Source organism: Zonotrichia leucophrys, chromosome 1A (assembly GCF_028769735.1).
Source record: "Zonotrichia leucophrys gambelii isolate GWCS_2022_RI chromosome 1A, RI_Zleu_2.0, whole genome shotgun sequence".
Taxonomy (NCBI): domain Eukaryota; kingdom Metazoa; phylum Chordata; class Aves; order Passeriformes; family Passerellidae; genus Zonotrichia; species Zonotrichia leucophrys.
Window position 1 is genome coordinate 38592362 of NC_088170.1, and position 26270 is coordinate 38618631.

Below are 26270 nucleotides of genomic sequence, written 5' to 3' on the forward strand. Positions count from 1 at the left end.
CATGAGCATGAAAAAGGAAAGTAAGAATGGAAGAAAAATGCATCACTTAAAACACTTCCCAACAGACATTCAGCTAAAACAACTACCAAAAAGAAAGCAAATGAAACCAGAGATAAGCTCTTTTCCTTGGAGGAGGAGCAAATAAACACACAGGCACTGCAGAGCCCCAGAGCTCAGCAGGCTGCCAAAGGGGGCTCAGGTGGTGCTGCCAGGTGATGTGAAGAAGCAAGCTCAGAAGTGAAGCCTCCTAATTGCAGACCTGACCCCACAGCTGCAGTGGCTTCAAGAAAGAGAGCAGAGGAAAATCCAGAGCATTTACCTTGACACCTAAATGCTGACATTTCTGAAGAGAGAGTGGCCACAGTCTAAGCTTTTCTGTCATCCAAACAGGAGACACCCAAGCTCTGCAGCAGGCTGCACCTCATGATGGATGCTGTAAGCCCAGCTAAGGTTCACAGATAACAACCAAAAACTCCTCCTCCACAAGCAGTCACATTCAGTACGTGCCACCTCAGCATGGTTGGTAGCCACATAATCCGTGACAGGAGCAGAAATGCATGCAGGCAAAGGTTCCAGTCAGTAGACCCCTTCTTCTCTGTCCTGCCATTATCCCCTTGCCAGCTTTGGACTGTTAAGCAACCCTGTCTTGGAAAGTGATGACAGGTGTCAGATTATTTCTTAGAGAGGTGTCTCTCTGGGGGATTACTGTCATTCTGTTCTTTTTTGTAATACTGAACATCTAATAAGCAACACCTACTACCACCTGCTACAGCAGTTCATTCAGTGATCATCTCACTTTTTCCCCATTTATCACTGCAGTGATGACTGCATTCACTTTCGGTGAAGAGTCTATTAAAAACATACAGTGCCAGCTTTTCTTTCAGAATTGCCGGAGCCACCTAACACCAGGGACAAAAGTCAACTCCAGTGCTGTGGCTGCAAGCCACTTGCCTCCATCCTATAAATATCCTTAAGCTCTTTACACATCTCTAGTGCTAAGTGAGACAGAATAATGCAAAATATTATGTAAAACAGTATTAATGCAACTTCTGGGTAAGATTTAACAGGGCTAATTTCCTCTTGCTGTCACTAGCATGAATCATGTTTCTTTCTACTGCAGGCAATGACATGACGTTACGTGAAATGAGTGTGAACAGGAGAATCGGTCCCAAAATACACAAAGATAGAGAAATTTAAGGTTATGGTTGTAAATTGCCTTGCCCACACACACAAAGTTTAATTTGCATTAGTGTAATATGACAGTATCATTCACCCCATAATACACTGTCATTATTGCTCACATTTCCATGGTATCCATTGCTTGATAGGTCCCATGGGACAGATTTTGCAAAACAGCTCAGCTCCCATTTAGGCAGCAAAATACATGGCTGGGCTTTCGTGATTGCTGTGTACACTGGAGGCTGAGCTTGTTTGAACAGGCAGCAGAATTGTCACAATGGGAGCTGCAAGGTACTAAGCATTTTTTAAAATTCTGGCTCTGCAGGTTCCCCTACAGGAGAAGGGAGAAATAAAGATTCCATCAAAGGTTTCTATGACTGGTTTCTGTAATGTTTTGTTTGTTTTTTTTCACACAAATTGTGAAGTGCTGTTACAGACTCTTGTGATTTTTATCATCAGTCTTTAGTTGCATGGCAGAGACCTTCAGGTGGGAAATCTTGCTATGACTTGAAAATCTCAGATTACAGCCAAAAAAAAAAAAAAAAAAAGGAGAGAAGTTTTTATTCCCCACTAGTATGGGTGGGAAAAAAAAGATATGACTCACAGGTATAAAGGTCTGAAAGCCACAGGAAAAATAAATAATTATAATCTGTGATTGTTTTTCCTTTTTCAAATCTCATGGCTTTAAAGCCATCTGAAAAACCTACAAGCCCACAATTAGTGACTTTTGAATACTTGCTAATAATCCAGAAATGAAGTGGACCGAGAAGGGAATATTACTTTCTCCCATGATCTGTGACCACAAAAAATAGAAACTAATCAATGTATCATACAAAACAAAGCATTTCTAGGTCTCTGTTTCCTGCATTTCAGTGTTTCCCAGCTTCTTGCCATGATGCCCCATTAACAAAAGAATATAATTTTCATTATAGTTTGGGGGGTTTTCTCCAAAATTTACTTTGATTGTCCAGTTAAACACCTGGCAATACACTGCACACTTGTAATCTACATGAAAAACAGCACTGAGATCAGACAAGAAGTAAAATAATAAATAAATAAAAACTGAATAAAACTGGAGCCTGTCTTCAGTGACTGAAGACTTGAATTAAGTACAGGAAAAAATTGTTTACAGCGAGTTGTGGGGCACTGGAACATGCAGAGAAATTGTGGATGCCTCATCCTTGGACGTGTTCGAGGCCAGGCTGAATGGGGCTCTGAGGAGCCTGCTCTAGTGGAAGGTGTCCCTGATCTTTAGTCCCTTCCAACCCAAACCATTCCAGGCTTCTATGAGGGCTTCCTCCAGCACAGCAAAAGTGGGTTTGGTTACAGACCAGTTGGTTTGTTAAAAAGCTTCAGAGATGCATTGATTTGCAAACAGCATATTTGTGAGTCTTTATAGTGTCCTTGATTTTGTATCAGTTTTGATTTCCTCCCTGCCTCTTCTCTGCATTATCCTACACACAGAGGTGCATCAGGCCTTTGTGCGCTGTGCCTGCCAAACCCTGCCACTTGCCTCCTGTGCATTTCTCTTTCCAGCCCCTCTTCCTTTTTCTCATCTCTCTTGATCTTCATTCTGCTCTGCTCCCCTTCACACTGTTTCCCTTTATCCTGAGCGTGCCCATCTAATTTAGGGCTTGACTTGATAAAGACACGTGATGAAGAGCTGCACATACAGGACAGTGCAGCTCTGAGTACAATCCCATCTCTGATCTGTCCCCCACAGGAAGCTGGCAGCTTCACCTTTAAATACATTTCAGTCACACAGCCTGATCAGGGAATGAACAGGGCTTTGTGACCTCTTAGCTTTTTCATAAGGGTGCTGCCAGAGAACATCACTCCTGTGCCCTTACCAACCTGCTCAGGCTGTATGAGGATAAATCTGTATTTATACACATTAGCACATGGTTGAGAGTGTGGTTGTTTGTCACTGAGGTGTGATAAATGTATTTGCAGAGCACCTCATACAAAGAACTGAAAGTTGGATAAGTTAAAATACTTGGAAAAATCAACAGTATCTGAGTTTCAGCTATTGCTTCACAAATAAAGCTGAGAGGGGGGGAAAAATTACTTCCAAAAGAGTCATTTGAAAGAGTACATTCTTGACAGAGAATCAGTTTTGGAAGAGAAGAAGCAAGTCCTCTTGCAAAAATACTGAAGCATCCGAAGCAAAGACCCCATGGGGGGCACTTAGAAGAGGAATTTCATAATCCGTTTGCATTTCCAACTGCTAGGGCAGGACTGTGCCTGTCAAATGTGCTTGGTTTTTGTCTGATCTAGCTGTAAATGAGACTGTTTTACAGCCTCATATATCTCAGTCAGAAGCTCATTTCACACACGCTCATCAGTGAAATTAGTTCTTAAAAAACACATTTAGAGAAGTAAATGTCATCACTTTTCCCCCATGCCAAGTGCGGGGTTCGTAGCCAGCTTACTCTGTTTTAGGCACTGTTACAGTGCCAAGCACAGGTACCTTGGTGTGGAATACAGATTTAAAGCAGGCATATGCAGGTTAAACATCTGCTTTTCCTATTTCAGCACTCAGATGGTTCAGATTATTTTTATTTTGGTGCTTTGGTCTAGTGAGATGAGTGCAGAGCTGGGAGTTAGGAGATGTCAGTTGTATTCCTGAGTCTGCTGGTGACACTCACTGGGTCCCACTAACCTGGTGTGAAACATAAGAAAGACTAAAAATAACATGGCATGGTTTATATCTTTGAGATCCATAGAGGAGAAGGAGAAAACTCCAGTCTATTTGGACCCATGGAGCTACTATAATTACAATCATTAAAAAAAAAAAATGGAACTAGATCAAGATTTTTTATACACTTGTACTAGGAAAAAAGCTGCTATTTGATAGCACTTGTACTAGGAAAAAACCTGCTATTTGATTGAAATAAAAACACTGTGCTAGTCATTAAAACATTCAGCAAAAAGAAAAGGAAGACAAGAAGAGAGGAAAGCATTCTTATACTAGAATGGCATGATTAAGGATTTCTGATTTTCAGACTGTTTTGTCAGGACCCAGTGTAAGAAAAAACATTAAATGAAACAAACCTTCTAAAATTAGGCAGCATACAGCTGTATTAAAAAGGATGGGGAAAGATTATTTTTGTTCTGAATTTAAAAAAGCACATTTAAAAAAAGCAGAACTTCCCACAAATCTGAAATTTCATTTCCTGCACACCAAATAATAAGCATATAATGTTATTTTTCTAATACCTATAACTCCACATAAATATTACTGTACTTATAGACAGAGTACTAGCATATATGTATACTTTCTACTCTGTAAAGCTGCTTTGCAACAGATTGCTTCACTTGCATACAGTGCATCCAGCTGAAAAAATCTGCTTCCAAATGATGAATCAGCTACTAAATTTTAAGTGGAAGCTGGAAGACATCACACATAATGCAAGGGCTCTTCTTTGCATAAGGCCAATGTGACAAGAAAGAGTAAAATGAAGAAACATTTCCTTCTTAAATGTCAAAAAAACTTAATAAAAGAAGAGCAAGAAATTCAAATTATCAGAAATTATCACAGATTCACTGCTCAAAAGCAGGCAAAAATAAAACAAAACCAGCCTCTCTCCCCAAACCTTGTGCCTTGCCTTGAGAAGAAGCAACAAATAAAGAGCCAGCAGAAAGAGCAATATTTCACCCAGCAACACAATCACAAAACAATAACAACAAATGGATGTGGACTTTCACCCCAAGAGAGGACACAGACACGGCCAGAGCCGAAAGAAGCCACCTCTAACAGAGACCTGGAGGGTATTTTTTTACTCTTTACACTGATTCGGTGACTTGCAGGGCTTGTCACACCAACTCATTGCCATGGAATTGAGTCCTGTGGCAATAGGACCAGACCAATCTCTGACTTCTCATGTCCTGCATTTTCAAACATGACCCCAAATGGCAGAGTTCCTGGGGTTGTAGTCAGGAATGCAAGAATGAGAGGGAATGTTAATGAAGGTGTGGTACAAGACATGGGTGCTTCATGTTTTCTCTAGCATGCTCCACAGATGGCAGGAGAATGGAGGAATGATCAGGCTGGGCAGAACCCCAGACTGCTTCAGACAGGAAAGCTGAAATGGTCAGTAGCACATCATGCTAAGAACTGCAAGAAATGCAGTCAATTGCTGATAACTGGTACCTAAAGATCAGCGCTAACCCCAAAGGAGGTTTGAAATCCAGAAGTGTCTCCGTGAGAGTTCTCACAGAATGGTTTGGTGTGGAAGGGACATTGAAGATCGTCTACTTCCAACCTCCCTGCCATGGACAAGAGCACCTTCCACCAGTCCAGTCCCCCAAAGCCCCTTCAAACTGACCTTGAACACTTCCAAGGATGGGAAAATCCCATTGGAAAATCCAATTTTGCTTCCTTTACTTGCACAGTGTCACTTCCTGTGGCAGCAAGTTTTACAGCCTAACTACAGCTGGATAGAAACTGCCATTCTCAATGGACATTTATCACCTTTTGGATACACTGGTTGTCCCTTTCTTCTTCTGTCATGATTCAGAGAGGCTTTACATTCTTACATGCATCCTTTGTACCATAGATAATGAGTAAATAGAATTTGACAGCCCTTTGTGGGATATTGTTTCAAAGCCTCAGGAGTGTCACTGTGAGGAAGGGCTTTCAGTAGTTTCATGTTGCAGATGAGCACGCGTCAGCAGAATTTAGACACATCCAATTTGGGAATTTGGGCATTTAAGCTTCAGCCTTGCCCACCTGCTAAGAATATAAAATAAGTTTATTTAACATTTTACTCTGCCATGTTGCTACTGTTTCCTTAGAAATTCCTTCTGAATTCCCTCTCTTCTAATTTTCTGTTATTGCCTTTTTTTTTCTTCAGGTAGTAAAAAATTTTTCTCAAACTTCTTCTGAAATTTCTCACGTAAGTATGTGGATTTTTCAAACACTGGCAGATCAGTAGTGTTCTTTGGGCACTAAATAATTTACCTGACAGATCACTTGAGCACTCTTCCATTAGTGTTCTAATCAGTCAGGTTCTTAATCATTTTGTCAATTCTCCTGATAATAAGCCGCCATTATTCAGTCCACACAGCCAGACTCCCCCGTGGAAATCAGTCCCTACCTGGGTGTCCATGTGGAAGCCTTTGAAATGCCCAAGGTGAACAATGCCCCCCGGCCCATCACAGCCTTTTGAACTTGGCTGAATATCTGCCTTTGGGATCAACCACCCCCCACTCCTTGCCTCTCCCAGACATCTCACATTCCCAGCCATGACCTCAATCTCCCTCTCCCTCCTGCTGTCCTATTTCCCACTCTCTTTGGTAGCACCTGCAACACCTCTCGCTTGATATCATCAGTACATCTCACTAATAGACTTTCCTCTTGCTTCAGATTAGTAATGAAGAACTTTAAAAAGACATTTAAAAAAGATTTGTGGCCAAAGGTCCCATTAATTATGTTTGTTGTAGCCCACTAGGCACCTTCTTCTAATGCAGCTCATTCCCATTTATCACAAACCTTTGTTTACAACCTCTTTGCTAGTTTTCAGCCCTCAAGTCAATGCTTCCTCTCCCAGGGAATCCACTTTCTTTCTTTTTTTTTGCTTTAATTAATGGCAGGATGTCTTTCTTCCAAAACACTCTCTGCATATTACCACAGATTTATGTAGCAAGAAAAATACATAAAGGTTTAACCACAGAATGTAAATTAAAACAACATCAATTTCATGCAGGTATAGCTCTATACTAATGAAAAGAGCAAACAGGCAGTGTCAGGGCAGGGACAGCCAGGAAAAATTCAATGGCATCTGCTCTGCAAAGGTCAGGAAAGATGATGGAAAGCCTCTCTGGTGCCTCTGCATGGATGGAGCAGGTCAGTTTTGACATGGCTCACACTGTTCCTCCCTGGGGCAGCTCTAATAAAGAGATAAACAGGACTAATAGAAAGCCTTAAGTTTCTGCCAGGCAAGCTCTCTTCCTGACCACTTTAGTCCAGCAATTAAAAAGGCAGACAGCTGTTAAGAGTTAATTGGATGTCATTCCAGATGTTTCCATTTGCCTCCAAAGTTAAGTCTACCCTGATAACAGGGATCAGTCTCCCCAAGCAGTCTGAGCACAAACCCATGGCACACCTGATGAAGCAGGGAGGAAAGGAGGCTGCACAGCGTGAGGATGGGGCTGCTCTCACATGGCTGCCCAAATCTTCCTGGGAGAGGTGAGTCTGCCATGCACAGCCTCCAGGCCACCCCCTCACAGAAAGGTGATGCCTTAAGTTTTAGCTTTCATAGTTTCTAGATTCTGTACTGCCTTAGTGTGTAACTCTGAGCTTCATATAAAGTGTCAGCAAGTTCTCTTCACAGGGCATTTAGACAAAGCAATCCTTTTCCAGCCTGAGAACCAAGGACACTTGCAGCTTCAGGCCCAAAAAGTGTAAACAACAGCAAATTGAGGAGAGCAATCTGGGAGGATGGAACTTCATAACCTGAAGCTGTAATTGGACAATTGTAAATGGACCAAAGCTTATGAAAGTGTGAAACTTCATGATTGGGTGTCCATCTTGGGTGGAGCCACAGCCAGGCCCTTGGACTGCCCAAGGTGTATCCTTTGAAGGCCATTTAAAAATACCTGCTTTATTCCTTTAACGCCATCTAGCCTCTGATCTAGGCAGCCTCTCAAGGCATCAACCCCAGGACCAGGGCTGGTTCCCAGTCCTCTCCTCTCTGGAGAAGGGCCAGAGAGATGGAGACAGACTGGGGGGGTTGTTTTGCTGACCATGAGTAGCCAAAAGCTTCTCCTGAACCTCATCTTTATCATTCCATGATGGACCTGTCACATTCCCGGTTGTTCTCTCAGTGCCCCAACCAATGGCTCTTTTGTCTGGTTCCCTTCTGCCATGCTGAGCACACAGGACTGTGCCTTGGTTTCTCTTTTAAACCTTTCAGCACCTTCTGTTCAAGGCTATTTTATCAAAGATAAAAGTACATCCAGGAAGAGGGACAAGATCCTCTTATAGAAAGGCTTTGCACGAAGCCAGAATCTCTGAAATCCACCTCCACAGCATGTTCAAGAAGTAGGTGACATCATGAAAATTACTTTGGCACAAGGGAAAACATATGATGCAGATTAGGAGGTCAACTGTGCAAACTTTCTCAGGTCTAGAAAAGAAAAAGGAGCATCTGAGTTTAAGAGGAGGATTAGGAGAGCTCTGGCAAGGTCTCAGCCACTGCCGACAGCCTGATCAGGGAGATTATGGAGAACAGCAAGGAGACTTCGTGCCATTCAGTAAGACTGAAAAACTTGCAGAAGAAATGCCTGAAGTCTCCCAGGGCTGACACATCTGGGCTGGGCACAGCCCTGATGGCCCTAGACCTGGCTCATATGCACACAGCAGCTCACAGAAGGAAGAGCTGGCACAAAAGAGAGAATACAAAGCACAAGGTGAAGAGGAGAAAAAAAAAAAGAGTCAGTGCTAGGTGCATGCCCCTAACTTGTAATGGCATGAAGATTTTTCAGATGAGAGGATCTGGAAGGTCTTGTGGAAGCCTGAGCAAACTAATTCTCCCTGATTCCTGAAGCTCATCCTTCTCCAGACCTCACACACAGGCCTTTTTGAGGCTACAGACATCATTAGACCTGTGATGTCTTTCAGTAAGAGAAAGAAAAACCCCTTCTCTTTACTGCACATCGTTCACCTTTGATTCCTGAAGTTCCATTGGCATGGTCGTGCACAAAGGATGGCCAGGGCAGGTACTCTGGGAGACTGCTGTTTCCTGCCCATCCAATACCACCTCTGAGCCCTGGGATGAGGAAAAGCCCGCACACACCCCACAGAAGCCTCTGTTCCCTTTGTACCTGCTGGACACCAGCAGCACAGGCAGCCTTATGGATCATGTGCTCCTCAGGAGCGGAGCTGGGAGGGGTGGGAGGGGAACACGACTTACTGGGCACGCGGTTGATCGCCTTCAGGGGCCTCAGGACACGGACAGTACGGATTGCAGACAGGTTAATGTTCTGGAGATCCAGGGAGTACTCCACCATCCTGCAGCAGGGGAAAGAGAGGGAGATAGAGGGAGAAAAAAGAGAGAAAAAGAAAGTTTAAAAGAATCCAGAATTTTAGCTTGAGTCACAGGTTTATCATTGCTTCATTGAAGAGTTTCTGGAAGTCATGGGGATGAAGCCTGAGCTTCATCCTGGCACTTCTGTCCAGGTCACACACGTGGGGTGGCCACTGCACACAAGGCCAGCAGGACAGGAGCCACGTGGCCAGTTTTTCTGGGAGTTACCTGCAGCACAGTGGGGTGCTCCCTGTGCTCCCCTCATCTCCCACTGCAGGCTGTGTCTCGGGAGGCCGCTTTAGCTAAACCTGCTTTATCTCACACAGAAATAAACCCTCTCACTTAAAGTACTAACTGCTTTGACTAGGTGGAAAGGCTTCCCCCATGGCTGTGAATCACTCCTTTTTGACACCAACCAAAAGGAGAAAAGCCTAATTTTAGGACATATGCTAGACCTTAGCTCTCCTAACCCAACAACATATGCTGTAAATAACCTCAAAGTGCAAATAGGTGTGACTCATGCATTGGCTTTGCTGCAAGAGCAGCAGGTGCAGGTGACAAAAAGTGACCTGGCCCAGCAATCCTTAGCCCAGCATTCTCTCCTTGCCCAGTATGGCAAATGTCCTGTCTCTTTAAAAGCACAGCAGGAAATCATTATAATGATAATTTGATAATTATAGTGATATAATGATAATCCTGGCCAGAAATTTCCACCTGAGGACCTCAAATCATCTTTCATGGACATGTTTTCATGAAACATGAGGTGCATGAGGCCTCCAGGAAGACATGGGCTGTTGTCAGCAGCTTCCCTTGGGTAACTCTGCTCTGCTCATGGGATCAAGAGCGTGACAACGTTGGCAGGTGAAATAGCAGCAGAGTCAGGACAGGAACTGCTTCTACTGAATCTCTTCTCAGACATGAATAATGAAACTACAGAAAGTTCCCTTTTCCCTGGCCTTTTAACAAGAGTCAGGAGACAGGAAGGGATTGGGGGCACTGCCTTTTGTTACCGCACCCTTTCTCAGAACAAAAACATAATTTTTACAGAAAGACCCACAAGTCAACAGAAAGTTTACCCAAATTCCCCTGACCAGGAATCACTGAGAATTAAATGAGAGCTTAAGTGAGACACTGAGAGGGAAATGGGGTACAGCCAGTCTGTAAAAAATAATCAGGGAGAGGCATTGAGTGAAATGGAGCAGTGGACTGATCCTTCTATAGATTACCCTCCATTCAAGAGGACCTTGAAGAGCTAATGCCTGGTTATCTGTCTACACCTTTCACAAAGGGGACTTGTCAGAGTGATAGATTTTCAAACACGATGGGGTAAACCTGTCGAAGTGTTGTGATTATCCTCTCTCATGCTCTCTTTCTTTCTCTCCCTCATTCCTTTCAGTCTGTTCTCTCCTGCACTTTTAGGGTAATTGCATGAAATAATTCTTCCTCTGAAATGCAGTGGCATTCATTTACCTCCCTGGAGCTGTCAGTTCCACATAAACCAAGTGCAGAAGAAGAGACAAGGGATTTCATGCAGATAATCAAAATATTCCCACGCCCAAAAAAAGCCCCGACCCCAAGCCAAGCAGAAATGTTCAACCAGCCTACAGAAAGAATTAGTGATAGACAGAGGCTTGGGATGCAGTCAGATGAAATTGGAAGCAGGTACGAAAGGAGGAGGTACACACAGAGATAAAAATGTGTGGAGATGACTCCAGGACATCCCTGTGTGGTGCAAAGGCACACAGTGAAAGGGCCTTGGGTAAGCACCGACCAACCTTGCTCCAAACAAAGCAAGATTGTGTCATCAGCATGTTGTTGCTTCAGAATTAAACAGACCTGCTGAAACTTTGGAATTACAGTTACATTGCTCCCAGGCCATGAGCTAGCAGCCCTTCACAGAGAGCTGACACACAGAGCAGCTTCCTGGCTGAAGGAGCCCCCACGCTGCAGTCTGTTGTGGGGTGTGTATGTGCACAGAAACATAAAGGCCTCAAGCTTGGTGAAGGCCCACTGAACTTCCTTTCCTCTCCCAAAAACACTTATCTCCTAAGAGAACTGCCTCTGAAGGGAAAAAAAAAGAAAAAAATAATAATTTGAGCAGTAGCAGAACAACCCAAGACAAGAGTCAAATGCCAAGTAAGCTGTTAGCCCAAAATACATCTAATTTCAGAAAGTATTTTTTATGAACTGGGAGGAGACAAATGAGAAGTCCTGAATAATATTCAGAGAAACCAAGCACAGGGGAAAAGCACAAGGCTAGGGGTGATGTGAAATGGAGGTGACATCTTCTCTTAGCCTTAAACCATGCAAAATTAATTTTAAAATGCTTTCAAACCATTTGGGTTTTGTCCTCTTGTGGCTACAGCATGTGAGTAACCTTAACCCAGTGGACATCACTGCCTTCTCCTAGCTGGAATGAGTTTGCCACCTATATAGTAGAGTTCCTGTGTCACTAGAAAATTATCAGTCATCCAAGTAGTGACCGTGGGTCCTTTCAGCACAAGACAAATGCTGCCTTAACTCAACCCTGTGGTTCAGACAGCAGCAAGCCAGCCTCCTGCAGCCCTTAGTGGCCAGAGTCACAGATTTACTGCCATTATGTTCCAGTGTAGCCAGATAAAAAAGCTGAACAGACAATCACACTGCCAGGGAAAACAGCAGGCTGTTCCCAAGGATGGGTTAGAAAAGGGCAAACGCTGAATCTTTTTGAGAGCAACTGTAACAAAAATGAACTCAGCCCTAGGAGGCTCCAGCTCCATTAACAGACCCCTTCTTGCCTACAGTTCTTCCTGAGGCCTCCTGGTCTTGGCTGTAATAGCAGAGAAATCCAGGATGCTTAAATCCCTGCAGATGAGATATGACCATTGTAGTCATGCAGATTGCATCCAAACAACTTTGATGCCATTCCAGTGTCATTCTGCATTAGGGCCGCTCATTTTCACCTTTTCATTTCTAGTGATGACTTCAGCATCGGCTTATGTTCTCTCCTCTCTTTGTGCAATGGTAGCATGCCCACACAATGCAGGTGACCAAGGTGCAGTGAAACTTCACTGACTGCTAAAACCCCACCCATCTTCTGTGTGGGTAAAACTGATAAAATATAAATGTTGCCTCCATTCTCTAATGAAATAGGATCCCTAAGTGACTCTGCTGGAGTCTCCAGGCATCTGCAGCATTTCAGGGGTTACTAGCCCAGCTCTTTTTGTTATTATCATTTTCCAGCCAGCCCTGCTCCCCACAGCCTGGAAACCCTGGACACTCAACCCCCTCTAGGTGTGGGCTGAAACCTCATCTCCCAGTGCCACACATGGGGGTGACATCAGGCTGACACAGAGTCAAAGGGACTCATTGCAAGGAGTGACCAATCAGAAGCTGCCAGCAGGTTTTTTTCAGGAGGTTCATATTTCCTGGGTGTTTGTAAACCAAGGAAAGGTTACAGCCAGTACAAAATGGTTGAACTCCAGGAGACTCCCAGGCTCCTTGTCCTTGCTTTGTAGCAGCTCAGTGCCATGATTGAGGGTACCCCATTACCTGATTACCCTCCATTCTTGTTCTCCTCCCTTTCTTGGCTGCTTAAGGCACGTCTTGTTAGTAAACACCATAAATTCTGTAAGGTTTGGGGGCAGTTAGACAGAGTCTAGGATGTGGGAAGGGGAGGAAAGAAAAAAAAAAGTACGGGGTGTGAGTCCTTCCCCTTCTTCCCCTTTATCATGACAGAACAAGGTGATATGCATCTCTTCTGAGGGAAACAGCAGCTCATTTCTGGCATCACTAAACTATTTTGTGGCCTCTTGTGTGAATGGATGAGTAGAAGGACAGGTTCAGAAGCTTAAACTATGCTAAATAAGACAAACTTCTCATCTGTGATGGAATTTGAGCGCTGAGCTGTCATGATAATTGAATATTTACAGTAATTCTTCTTCCCTTGCTAGAGGTTTTCTTTTTCAAAACCTTCCACATGAAACTCACTGGAAAGAGAGGGGATTGGCACAGGCAGTGTCTTCACACCACACAGCTCAAGACTGATCCATGCTGGGAACATTGTCACGGTGGGGAAAGGGACAGGGGCTCTGCCTGCATGCATGGGGTTCATCCTGCAGGAGCAGGGGGGTGCCTGGCAGGGAACACCTCTCTGCTTGAGCTCTGCCTCCCTCCCCCCTCTCAAGGCATTCCACCTGCTCCCTGCCTCCTTACATCCCTCTGACACATGCCTGCCTGCAACATTTCCACCTCTCATTTCAACCTTTCTTCTTCATTCCCACTTTTTCTATTTGCTCCTTGACTTTCTTTCATATTTTTCCATTTAGGTAAATCTGCTCAGCTGAATGCACAAAGGACCTGGAGTTAAACAGAGGAGCTGCAGGGAACAAGTGAGCAATTTGTTAGCACACTGCCCCTGTGCAGATTGTGGCTGGTGTTGTGTCCCCTGTCCTGTGTCACGGCCCTGGAGCAAACAGCGAGTGCACGGGGACAGGGGGCACAGAAACCTCCAGTGCCCGTGAGGCCTCAACATCACCACAACGGCTTCACCCGCTCCAGCCTGGCACTCCTTTGGCCCTGTGCACCTGTGGGCTCCAGAGTGTGCCTGGATCTGCCTTGGCACTCGGCAGGAGCAGCACTCGCTGTCCAAGAGCAGAAATGCCCGGCCAGTGTGGCTCTGTGCCAGGCACAGGGGAGCAGACTGACCAGCCGGAGGGAGAATAAAGCTAAGGCTCTCTGAAATAGACATAGTGACAGTACAAAAGCCATGTAAGGAGGCCAGAAAATTCAGACTTCATTTGCTGCACGTGTGATCCGAGATAATATACTCATGCAATGCCTGGCTAGCTGCTACCTAGCAGTTACATTCAATGAAATTCATTAGTAAAGCAGTTCAAACATTACCGTTTACCTCTTCATATTTACATCTCCTTATACCTTTATTAAATACTTATTAACTTCTATTTGCTGAAAATTGGCAGCCAAAAAATGGCATTTCAAACCTATTCTGAAATCATTCACAAAAAATAATGAGGCAATATTTTCCTTATGACACAAAGCCAATATGTTTTTGTCAAATTCAAAAGCTGCCTAATTCCCCTTCTCTGATAGAAGTTTTCAATTGAAATCTAATTAATTGCAGACTAATCAATTCATATTTTTTGTCAAATAAATTTAGGTTTGGCACTGAAGCCAAAAACTTCATGGCTGTGACTTTCCAGCTGTAATTTCAGACTTGCTATGGGTCTCTGTGGGAAATTAAGCTTTTTCTGCCTGTGGATTTCCATTTGATCCCTACATCTATGAGCACCTGATATGACCAGATCAGAAGAGTTTGATTGGTCTCTGCTCTGAATTCCTTCAGCTTCTCAGCTATGTGAGGGCTCAAAGACTGGTGGGTACCTATACCATGGCTAGATGGGATTTAATCAATGTCTTCTGTGTACAGGAATATGTCTTTCTGTCCTTGGCTCCTTGATCTGGCTATCACATTTTGCAAACTAGAATTTCTACCACTTTGAAGATCTAGAACATAGGAGTCCATAGGAAGACCATCAGTTTTCCCTGACTGAAATTTTATTCAGGTATCTATGCCAAAGGTTGGAGCTGACATCTCTCCATTTACCAAAATGTCCAGCCCCTGATACACGAGCTCAAATCTTCCACCTGAAGTTTGTGGGGTGGTGGGAGACTGATTTACCCCTAAATTCTTCCACTTCACTCATACATACCGGGACGAGAAGGTGATCTCACTGCCTCTGCTCTGGCTTCAAAGACTGTGGCTACAATACAAAAAAGGAGCAAAATGGAATTTGCTCTGGACAATGAACTCCAGTGGTCCCATATCTCCCCTCTTAGATTATTGATCCACCCTAGGGAAAGGAAAGTAAAAAAAGGCACGTGCATCACTAGATCTACACAGCCCAGAGGTGTAGCCATGGGCAGGGAGTGTGGGGAGCAGGGCTGGCCAGGCTACCTCAGAGATTCCCCAGCTGAATCTGTGCTGTGGAAAGGGAAGACAGGCAGTAAAATCCACTAACTGGGGTCCACAACTTCCTGGGAAGTGGGGACCCCCAGCAGTGCAGTAACAGCAATGAGGCAGGAGGAAGTGTGCACAGGTAGGCAGGAAAAAGAGCACACAGATAAAGGTCTATAGCATGGGGAACATGGGGCATTCAAGATTGCTCTTGTCATCCCTTGCAAAGGCTGGACATGCCTCAGCTTGTACCCAAAGAGAGCTGGAAGATTAATCCCATCTCTTGTAAATCCATCTGGACACATAAGAAGCAGGGCCAGGAGATTTTGATGAGGCCTGACCAGACACTGGGCAAGAGTGAAGGGCTACTGCTTCCACTCAGAGTGTGCAGCCACAGGATGCACACAAACCAGCAGATGCACACGTCCTACTTGCCAGGCCAGCAGGGCTCCCAGCCAGGACCTATTTTTTTTAAACTTTCTCCCCCATGCCTCCACCATTTTGCTCTATAGCTGGAGCCACATCCTTATTTTCCCCAAGGGTCCAGCAGGCTGTGGTAAAAGTTAAAGACTCTTCCATTATTTGGACCTGATTTTCTGCTGTAAGGACATTGTGGTGCAGGAGGCATAGGGCTGCCAGGCAGATCCCAGCACCAGTATCAGCTCTCTTGGGATAGGTAGGTATATCTATATAGATATTAGATAGAAATACCTCTAGAACAAACTGTGCATTTGCACCCATTTTGCACAGTTCGGTGCCTCTGGGGCCAGGCTTCAACATGCACCCTAAACAGATGATCCAAAATCCTTTCAACATCAACCACAGAAAAAGTGGAATAACACAGTAGGCCTGCAAATTGCTCTGCAAACCACAGTGTACTAAGCTAAGTAGTTCTGCTTATCTCTTTTAAATTTAGAGCTCATTATGTTGCAAAAAGACAACTCTCTGCTGACATGAAAACTGAAATACAGAAGGAAAAAAAAGCCTTGCTAGTAAAACAAGAAATGCAAAAATTACACTCTTTTTTCCTCATTTATAAAATATAATAATAATAAAGAGTCTATAATTCTGTTAGCAAAAAGACATTTCCTCAGGGAGTTATAGATCAATTACTAATTACACAGTCAGCTCCTGAGCTGTGATGCTTTGTATTCTTAAAAAAAATAACCTGCAACTCTTCCCCCCTCCAGTACAAAATACTTTTTTACTCTTTTATTTTTTTATATTGCTGTGCAAGCAAAAGCCGCTGAAAGCTTCCAGAGCCTGTGAGACTGGTCCCTTGCTGCCTGGAATGTGATTATTTCACACCCTGGAACACTCAGATTTCTCTCCAAACTGTGTACTAAGAGAAAATGTCAGAGTTTCTTAATAGTTTCAGAGACATGATACGAAAAGACATAAGCAGGTTTTCACACTGTGATAAGAAAGCCAGAAGGACTCGCTGAGCTCAGATGACTGAATGCGAGCGATGGGGCCTCACATCTAAAAACCAAGAGTCAGAACACAGGCTGAGCTCTGTATTTCACTGCTTAGGGGAAAAAAAGCTAAATAAAAAAGAATGCCTGCATTTTGGTCCTATAAGCCTGCTGGTTTTACCTTTTTTGGGGCTTTGTGTTTTGTTTTTTTAAAGAAACGTAACATTCACATGGTAGGGAATTAGCTTTCAGGAAGGCAAAAATCAGAGGCAATAATTGAGAACTACCCATTACGCAGGCAGGGTAGAGCTGCCTCCTTGTTTTGATTCTTCTCTGGTGTGATTCATTTCGTTTTGATGACTGCTTTCATTTCAATATGTTGCACATCTAGGGATAGCTTTACTGGGAGAAAGCAAATGAAATAATTAGTATCATTAAGGAGGGAAAAGCGAGTGCATGTTTGAGGGGAGGGCTGTGCTGCTGCTATTTCTACCTTTGGTTAAGATGCTATTTAGCCTGCTGCTTGCTGGTTTCCATCTTTTTCTGATCACTACTTGAAACACCTAATTGCTATATTTATTACAGTTTTCTTTGACTTGCCATAATTTTATAGAGACTTCTATTTGGCATCGAACATTAGCTAACTAGGATTTTCTGAGCATTCTGCTGTTTACCCTGCTGCTAATAAGTATTTAATGATCTGAGATTTTAAAGTCATAACTATGCAAATTCTGGCCAGGTCCCTGAAGGACTGCAGTTAATTAAAAGCAAAGAAAAAGCAGAAATTGGCAACACTTCTCCATCTTGTGAGATTAAGGCCAGTTGGTGTGTTTTGGGTTAAGAGGCACCTTCCCAGTGTGGAAGGGCATCACGCCGTGATGGATTTGTTTCCTGGAAACAGGTGGGCATTTGAGAATGGGGGGTTGGTATCTCACATCCTTCAGAGAGCTGCCAGTTCCCTTTCCTAGGCTGAAATTTAGAGGGATGAACTTGGGGCCATAAGTGCTTTCCAAGTAAGGAGAAAGTTGATGTTCACGGAGATGCTGCACATGTCTGAAAAGAGCTTGGATGGATGGATTTGGGAGGCATCATCCCTCCGGGTTTCTGGAAAGGATGCCATATCTAGGGAATTATGGGGAATAGAACTCAAGGACAGTAGAGAACTGTCAGAAAGAAAACATAAAAGTAATATCTCAGTTAACAGAAATACTTTACAGATTCCCAGCATGGAAGCTGCATAAAGCACTCCTGAAGAAGCAACTAGCCAAAATGGACAGGCAGTGAGAAGTGTTCTGCTCAGCTTAAGGGGCTGCCAGGCTTGCCTGAAAAGGGATCTTCAGCTGTGCAAAACCCTCTCCCCAAAGGCTGCATTACTACTCAGAAAGTTAAGGGTGCTTTGGAAAAGAAATGGGGCTGCAGGAGAGCTGTGCTGCCATACTATAGGCGAAATTAAAAACCAAATTTAGGAAGGCATTCAGACTTCAAGGACAGTATTCACCCATGATGATGTGTTTCGAAACGAATTGTTTTTCTTATCATGAGAGATATACCAGATATTATAGGCTTGGATTTATGAGCGTTTTTGAAGAAGTTGGACAAGAAATATTCAGCTGAACTCATCATCATTAGTGGCACATTCTGGCCAACAGGCAAAAAGGTGAAGGAGGAATCTAGTGACAAAGTGCTGGCTTGGCGAGCCACCTAGAGCACGAGACTGGCAGAGAACTGGGCTAATCCTGTGCAGAAATATTAACCAGCATTTAATTAGAAGAAAAATTAGGTTTTAGAGAACTGAAAGACCAGTCAGAAGATTAAATGAAAGGCCAAAGGGGAAAGTGATAAAACTAGGAAAAGAGTTAATTCTCACAGAACCTACATGTCAAGAACAAAACTAATCAAGGTACTAAAAGATGTAAAGAGGAGAAAAATGGTGTTGCCTATATACCACTGCCAGGGGCCTGAGTAATAAAGAGAATAAGAATTGTTCATTTTATGAGCAAAATGCCTAAATGGCATTAGGAAGGCCTGGTGGGAAAATCTGCATGAAAGGAATATTAAAATCAAGGATTTGAACCTAGTTGGGAGGCTCAAGTGGACAGAAAGAGAGGGGGAGTAACACACTCTGTCAGAAATGGCATTTTCTAGTACACAGTCAGTGACAAAATACTTATGGATTAATTTTCTGCCATATAGAGAATTCCTCCTGGCTAGAGAAATGGGCTGACAGGAGCCTCATGAAATTCAACAGATGAATGCAAGGTGCTGCATTTGGGCTGGACTGATGGACAGTGCTGCTGCTGCAAAGGAGCTGCCAGTCCTGGGGGGCAGGTCCACACAGGGAAGGACAATGACACACCAAGCTGCACCAGCCAGATTGCAGCAGGCAGATGAGGGAGGGATTGTCCCCTTACTTTGCCCTTGGTAGACCATGTCTAAAATATTCACTTTTGTCCCTCCAATAAAAGAAAGTGTTGATAAATTGAAGCAAGTTCAGTGGAGGCTCATCAAGGTGCTCGGGCTTGGAGCATTTGTCCTGTGAGGAGAGGAGATTATTTTGGTGGGACATAAAAGCAGTTCCTTGGTACCTACAAGGCAGTGGGATTTAAGCCAGAATCTTCACAGTTCCATATGGCAGGAGAACAAAACACAACAAATATAAATACAAAGAGGAAAGGGATGTTCAGACTAGTTACAGAAACACATCAGCAGTGAGGCTGGGATGGTGAGAGATGGTGCCATCTCCATCCAGGGTGGTTGTCAAGACTTGACTGGACAACTCTAACTTGAGTTTGCTGTTGACTCTCCTTTGAACAAGATTGGAGTGGAGACCCTACAAGGCCCTTTCCAACCCTGATTACCTATGATCCTGTGGATGTGATTAGGCATGTCCAGATCACACCAGAGTACAGGCTGACTAGCTCTCTTGATAAAAGCACTCTCCCAATTCACCTCTAAGAATTTAATTTGGGCAATGCATTGGGGGCACCTAAATCTCCTTGGAAGTTGCCAGCCTTGGAAATCACAGAAAATTGTATTCAAGAATGGAAGACAGATTTTCTATCAAGTTCTTTAAAAAAATAATTATAGAACTTGATTGCACGTGTTATGTCCAAGTCATGTAAGGTCACCAACAGTAGCAGGTATATCTGGTGGATTTGAGAGGCCATATTCATGAATTTGAAAGCACATAAAAACAGCCATAGAATCATAAAATCATTTAGATTGGAAAAAGCCTTTAAGATCATTGAGTCCAATTCAACCTAGCCAAGTGTATCACTAAACACCATCCTTAAGCACCAGTCAAATCTACATGTCTTTTAAAAGTGTCAAACTAGTCAGACTTCAATTCATGAGCTGTGGAGTACAGTCAAGTGGTGTTTAGGAATATTTATCAGGTATCCAAGAAGCTTCAGGAGAGACAAGAAGGGTGAACAGGCTAAGAAGATAGTACAACGTGAGTGAAAGCAAAAGCAGCAATGTAATAGCAGGAAAGGGGAAGGTGATACTCATAAATATAAATTAGGAGATGGACTTGTAGAAAATTTGTAAGAGAACTGAAAGAGCACATAAAATGGTATAAGTTTTAGAATAAGAAAACAGAATTGTCACTAACAGCGTAAAAAAGGCAGAAAACATCAGCTAAAATAAAAGTCCTCTGGGGAAGGTCAGATGATGTAAGTGCACCATTGATCATAATGAGCTAATTTCAGCTCCAGCTGTGATCAAGTATTTCAGGCTGTGTCTAAATAGGGATTTTCTAAGATAAGCAAGTCTGGACAATTTGTATGCAAGAGTTTTAAAAGAGACGGCCAGAAAAGATCTGGACCAGTACTGATAATTTTTGATTAGACTCAGAAAACTGGGAAAGCATCCAAGGGTCAAAGGAATTCTGATGTTGTGCCAGTACACAGTGATCTCAGTGACAGGACTGGTGCTGGTGACAGTACAGTGATGAAATTGTCAATATGCACCTTGGATAGATTATGGATTAAAAGTGTATAACAAAATTAAGCATCCCCAAATACAAGTGTAAGGAAAAATAGACATCATCAAACTAATGTGTTATAATCTCTTATGAGATTACAAGTCTGGTTCACACAAGTAATTAGGTTGATATGGCTGGAATGATATGTAATCATCATGACATACATTAGCTGGAGAAAAACTGTCTAAGTAATAAACCTCACATGCAACACTAAATGGGGATTCATTTGTGAGCAGATGTACTTCTGTAATGCACAATTCTTGCCACTCTGTTCTTTATTTATTTATCACAACCTGACAGAAAACTAAAAAAGTCCCTGATGAATTTTGCAGTTGAGGCGTATTTTTGGGAGAACAGAAAATAAATGAAGATGACAAGTCAGGGATAGAACAGCATGAACTGCTTTGGAAATGCAAATAATATGTATTCCAGTATTCCAGTTTGAAAAAAATGGAACTAACATACATCTGTGAACAAAGTTTACTGTTCCTACTAATAGGAAGGGGTTTTCTCTCTTCAGAAGAGGAGACAGGAAAAAAAAAAAACCCAACCAATCAAGCTTGGAGACCATGAAGAAAGCAGCTGAATGATTGTGAGGTGCTGTGATTGAATGGACAGGCTACTACAATACTTGGCTATAGGAAATGGGAAATTTCAGGCAGGAATAGTAAGACTATATTACAACCAATGGCACTGAAACAGACTGAAGCACTGACAGAAGAATGCTCTGTCTTATTCTGAAATGCAATGCTTTTAAAAGCTGTTTAAGAACATTCCAAGAATATCTCAAAATGCCAAAATATTAAAAATGCCATTCTTCACACTAAAGGTAAGGACAAGAGGAATTTGACCACAGTTTGAGATCTGCATGGCACACTCCACTGTGATAATGGAGAGAGGTAAAGACAGCATTCTGTGAAAGACAGACCCACTCCTCAGTCAATGGAATTCAAACAACAAGTAGTTAAAGATTTTGGGCATGTTTTTGGGGACACACGTGTAATCACAATCAAACACTGACCCCCACCCCTCATAGTGAAGTCCTCTGCCCCTTAATTTACCTAACATGTTTCAGGGATGCCACAGAAGAGGACAAGGAGAGACAGAATTCCCACCACAGGTGGTTAATTACAGCCCTTGGATCATGATAGGCAGAACAACCTCTCCCTACATGGAATTCATGCCCCCAAGGTCAGGGAGACCCTCAGGTCAGATGTATAAAGGGATGGTATCTCCTTTCCAGGAGGGACAGTGGCATCATCTCCAGCCACATGTGAGTGCAACTGTTCCACAGAATAGAGCGAGCAGGGGCAATTGCTCACTCTTGCACTGCTAGAGAACTGCCTGGCTTGATGAGCATGAGCCCAGAAACAAGTGACTCTTCCCCTGAATTCACACACATACAGGCTCTGGCTGACATTTCCCATCTGATTAGCTTCCTCATTATCTCAACTTTCAATCCACCATAGGCTCTCAACCTGAGGTAGCTGCCCTCTGAGGCTGCCTCAGCTCAAGCTCTCCAAACACACCCATCACTGTGGGAACCAAATGACGCCAGACAGGACCTGATCACGCAGGGAAGGGAAGAGGGACTCCCACCAGGACAGCTGGTGGTGATGAGCACAGTCTGCCTGTAACGTCTGGGAGCCTGCAACCTCCTGTCACCAGCAAGCAGTTGGGAATGGGAGAATCAACAAGCTGAATCTGCAGCCCTGGTTGTTTGTGCACACAAGGGGCATTGGCACTCTTCAAACCAAATTGCTTCATATGATTTTTGGAGGTCTGAGGGGAACATTGAGGGAGAACATTGACTTCTAACTGTTGTTTTGGGTTTTTTCCTAACCCTTTCAGAAAAAAACCAAAAAAACATTTTGAAGGTGGTTAGGGGAGGGAGTGTTTGAGAGGGGAGAAAATTCTGGTGATGTCAGCTCCTATTGCCATGGAAACTGAACATTTTTAGTGACAATGGAGTCTTCCTCCTTGAGCTGCTGGGTTGCAGGGGCAAGCAGGGCAAGGGCACACGAGGGAATTCAGCTAACTAAAACTATAGCTTCTGGCTTTCCAAGGAAGTGAGGAAATAACTGCAAATGATTGCCTGAATACATGGTTTATGTAACCAGAGCACTGTCTGGGGCCAGAGCAGCAAGCACTCATTATGCTCTTGGATAAAACGTGCTGCTGTGCAGGGAACCAGGTGAAGACATCTCAGCTGCCCAGGCTGCCCCCCAGAATGGGCCCTGCCTGCACCTCACTTTTCCATGCTGCAGTCTGTTCTTTGCAACCTTTGCTGCCTTGCTGGTGTTTATTTGGAGGGGGAGAAGGAAGGAGAAAGGGTCAGGAGGTCCAATCCATATTCTGGAAACTGAGAGAAGCTGCATGGACTACAGGCTGGGCATTGCTCCCCAACATCAGGGGTGTTTCCTCAGGAGCCAGGTTTATAACTTCCCTTACAGAAAACAAGAATCCAGGATGATGAAAAGGAGAGGGCTCTTAGAGAAAACTGATCAGCCTCTGATCAGGATCTAGCTCCCTGGCATGGAGACAATGTGCAAGACCTAATGCTAGGTGTCCTCCCTAAGTCAATGCTAAGGCAGCATCTGGACAGCATGGCTTCAGTAAGCTGAAGGCATGATCCAGGTGTGGAATCAATAAGGATAAAGGTTAAGGCTTGCATTTGAGGTTAAGCAAAAGCCTACATGTATGTAAGGACAAGTTAAAGCCTTGGATTTGATTTAAACAGTGCAGACAATTTTAATGAATTTTAAAGAATAATGAATTAATAACCACAAGCTTTTATAACTCAAAATACATTATATAGTCATTAGTTCTATATAACTAAATGGAAAAATCTTTCTTTAGCAGAAGTCCTTTGAGATCAGATATTCTAATGAGATTACTATCATTTCATTCTGACACCTCATGAGGACAATTGAATAGAAATCAGGAAACAAATTTCTTTCAGTTTTGGACCCGAAATAAAAAAATCCTCCACACAGATTATTTAATATCTAAGGGGTTGATTTAAAGTCTCCTTGGCATTAAAAGAAATTCAGATATGAGCTTTTTTTTCCTGGTGCTGCTATCAGATGCACAAAAGACTCTGTCTCTCCTCAAATTCTTGCCAGCAATGGTGACAGAAGGAACTATGTAATGGAGTTTGCTCCTTCCTTGCCTAGGTAGTGTGGATTTCACTTGTTTTCTGCATGAAGTATTTGAGCTCTCCCTCTTTCATTTAGTATTGCCCCACCATCTCTTCAGACAGCCCCACTCACATATCATGCTTGCAGGGACCCCTGGCAGAGCCAGACCCCAATTCCCACAGCTTTTTACCCCATGCTGGTTTTCCTGTGCCCACTGGAGCAGAGTCTTTCTCCCAGCACATCACCTGCATGGAGCAGCACCATGGGCTCCAAGGCCGCCTTTTCAAGCCTGCCCAGCTTTTCCTTTCTCACAGGCTGCTGTGCCAGGGTCTTGGCTTTCCCTGCACCCAGTCCCCAGCAATTCAGCCACCAGGAGCTCAGGCTAGAACATACAATCATCTGGCTTTCCTCAGCACCAAGTCTCAGGGGCTTTAACTGGCACTTCTCATGTCAGGCCACTTTAAATCAGATCTTAACCACAGCAGAATCAGCTACAAGAAAGGTCTTCCCATCTCACGCATATTGTGGTAATTTAGAAAAGCCTACAGTTTTCATCTGCCTGTCCTCTGTCATGCATAACCTGGCTGAGAATCAGCCTTCAAATTTTTACAGCTGCACCAAGTTTGAAAATCTCTGCTCCACCCAGAAGCAAACAATTATCTGCTCCTCCAGAGGGAATGACTTTCAACTCTTGCTGTAGAAGAACTCTGTCAAAAGCAAATATAAAGACAGTGCTGCTCCACACCAGGGGGAAAACTGCAAAGTGAGCTCAAACTCACTGCTAGCTCAGTCTTTAATACATGCACTTCCAGGCAACAGTGGAGCTGGTAACTCCTGGCTAAAGAAAAATAAAATTGAGGGCTTCCATCTGAAAAGATGTTCACTTTTTTTTTTTTGTTTTCTGTGAGAAAAGCAATATACCATATTTATTGCTGATTTTTTTTTTTAATCTCTCAAGGAATTCTAATTGAAAATTAGAATTCTGGGGGAAAAGCACATCCCACTGGTATCAGAAATGGACATTTTGCTGTGATTTAGCAGGCAAATTCTGGTAGACTTTCCACTTGATACATGCAAAGGGGAAAATCAAAGCTTCACCATAGCAACTTTCTTGTAAAAAACTCTCAAATGTCAACTTGTCCCAATAGTACTGCGGGTAATGCTGGTGCAATACAAAACCAAAAAGCCCTGAATAAAAACCTACATTCCTACCCTTGAAACACTGCTGCTGGAAACAGAAATGCTAGCTTTAGTTTGGTTTTGGTAAAGGTTACACCTCTTCTACCTAGACATTTTAAAAACACAAAACCCCAGAAATGTCTCTGGGCAAGCTCTTCAGCTGGTACAAATGAGCACCCTCTGCTGAAGTGGTGCTGGACAGGTGGCTGCACATCAGCTGAGGAGCTGAGCTACCTTGTCTGCTCTTTCTTCCACTGGCTGCTAACCCCAGCATGCCCAAATCCAGCTTGGCTTCTGCACCACAGTAGCACCAGAGTGGAAACTTTCTCCTCAGTCACATCATTTCTGTCCCATACAAGACTCTAGTAAACCCAAAATAAACCAACCCAGAAATTATCAACCTACCCAGCCATGACAATGAAGAAATCCAGGCGGTTCCAGGTGTCTCCAAGGTAACACTTCTTGCCAAAAATCCCCAGGGCCACCATCTTCAAGACCATTTCCATGGCAAAGAAGATGAAGATGAAATCATCAAACACCTGCCAAACAAACCCAAGAGCATATTTGACAAGCATTCTCAAGCTTGGACTTTCAAACACAGAATGTGAGAAAAATACTAATTTCAGCACTCTTGAAAATGAGATCAAGGCAGGGCTGGAAAAGTTTCTTCCATGTAGCCCTGGCATCACAGTTTCTTGCTGCTCAAGCTCAGTGAGGGCTTTTATAGTTTTTTCACCCACAGGTGAAGTAACTGATGCAGACTCAGAGACTCCTTACATAGACTTGAAAAGTGGTGTTGGTTCAGCACCAGCAGATCTAAACCTGGCCAGGAAAATGCTGTTTTTCCTAAGATCCCCCCAGGAGGGACTCCTCATCACATTGCTGCAGGTGGCTCAGCTGAGGGCACAGTGCAGCTTCCCACACAGCTTGGACAGCACACACCCATCACAGAGAGAAGCTTCAGATACCTGAAAGCCTTAGCCACTGTGCATGACAGCCTTTGCTGTCATCTTCTCTTTGGGGAAGCATCAAGCACAGCTGGTGTCTTACAGGCTGGATGTACTCATGGCCTTTCTAAGCATTCTCTTTATATGCTCTCCCTTTGGGCATCCTGAATCCCACAGTATCTGTTGAATCAGTAATAGTCTGGCACATCACCAGACTACCAAATGCATTGGGAGCTGCTGTTCCCTCCTGCCTGGGCTGAGCAACCTCAGTTATTTCTCCCTGGCCTAACCCTGACCCACGTGTCTTGTGGGTGTCTCTGTCAGGAAACCCCTGCTTACATGCAGGTTTGGGAATATTAGCAAGTGTTCAGTGTTGCTCAGTCAGAAGCAAAGTTCATTCATCTCTCTCTTGTCCCACTCCCCTGCTCAAAGCAGGCTC

The 26270-nt window shown here is 43.6% G+C and overlaps 1 protein-coding gene across 6 annotated transcripts in view; it reads right to left on the minus strand.

Moving 5' to 3' along the window:
• Positions 1-26270, minus strand: part of CACNA1I (calcium voltage-gated channel subunit alpha1 I) — a 163141-nt gene that overhangs the window by 58262 nt on the left and 78609 nt on the right. For all 6 annotated transcript variants that reach the window (XM_064702363.1, XM_064702362.1, XM_064702361.1 and 3 more), the window contains 2 exons: positions 25290-25423; positions 9096-9193 (listed from right to left, as the gene is read on the minus strand). In XM_064702363.1, coding sequence (XP_064558433.1) covers positions 9096-9193; positions 25290-25423 — 232 coding nt within the window. The remainder of the gene's footprint in view (positions 1-9095; positions 9194-25289; positions 25424-26270) is intronic.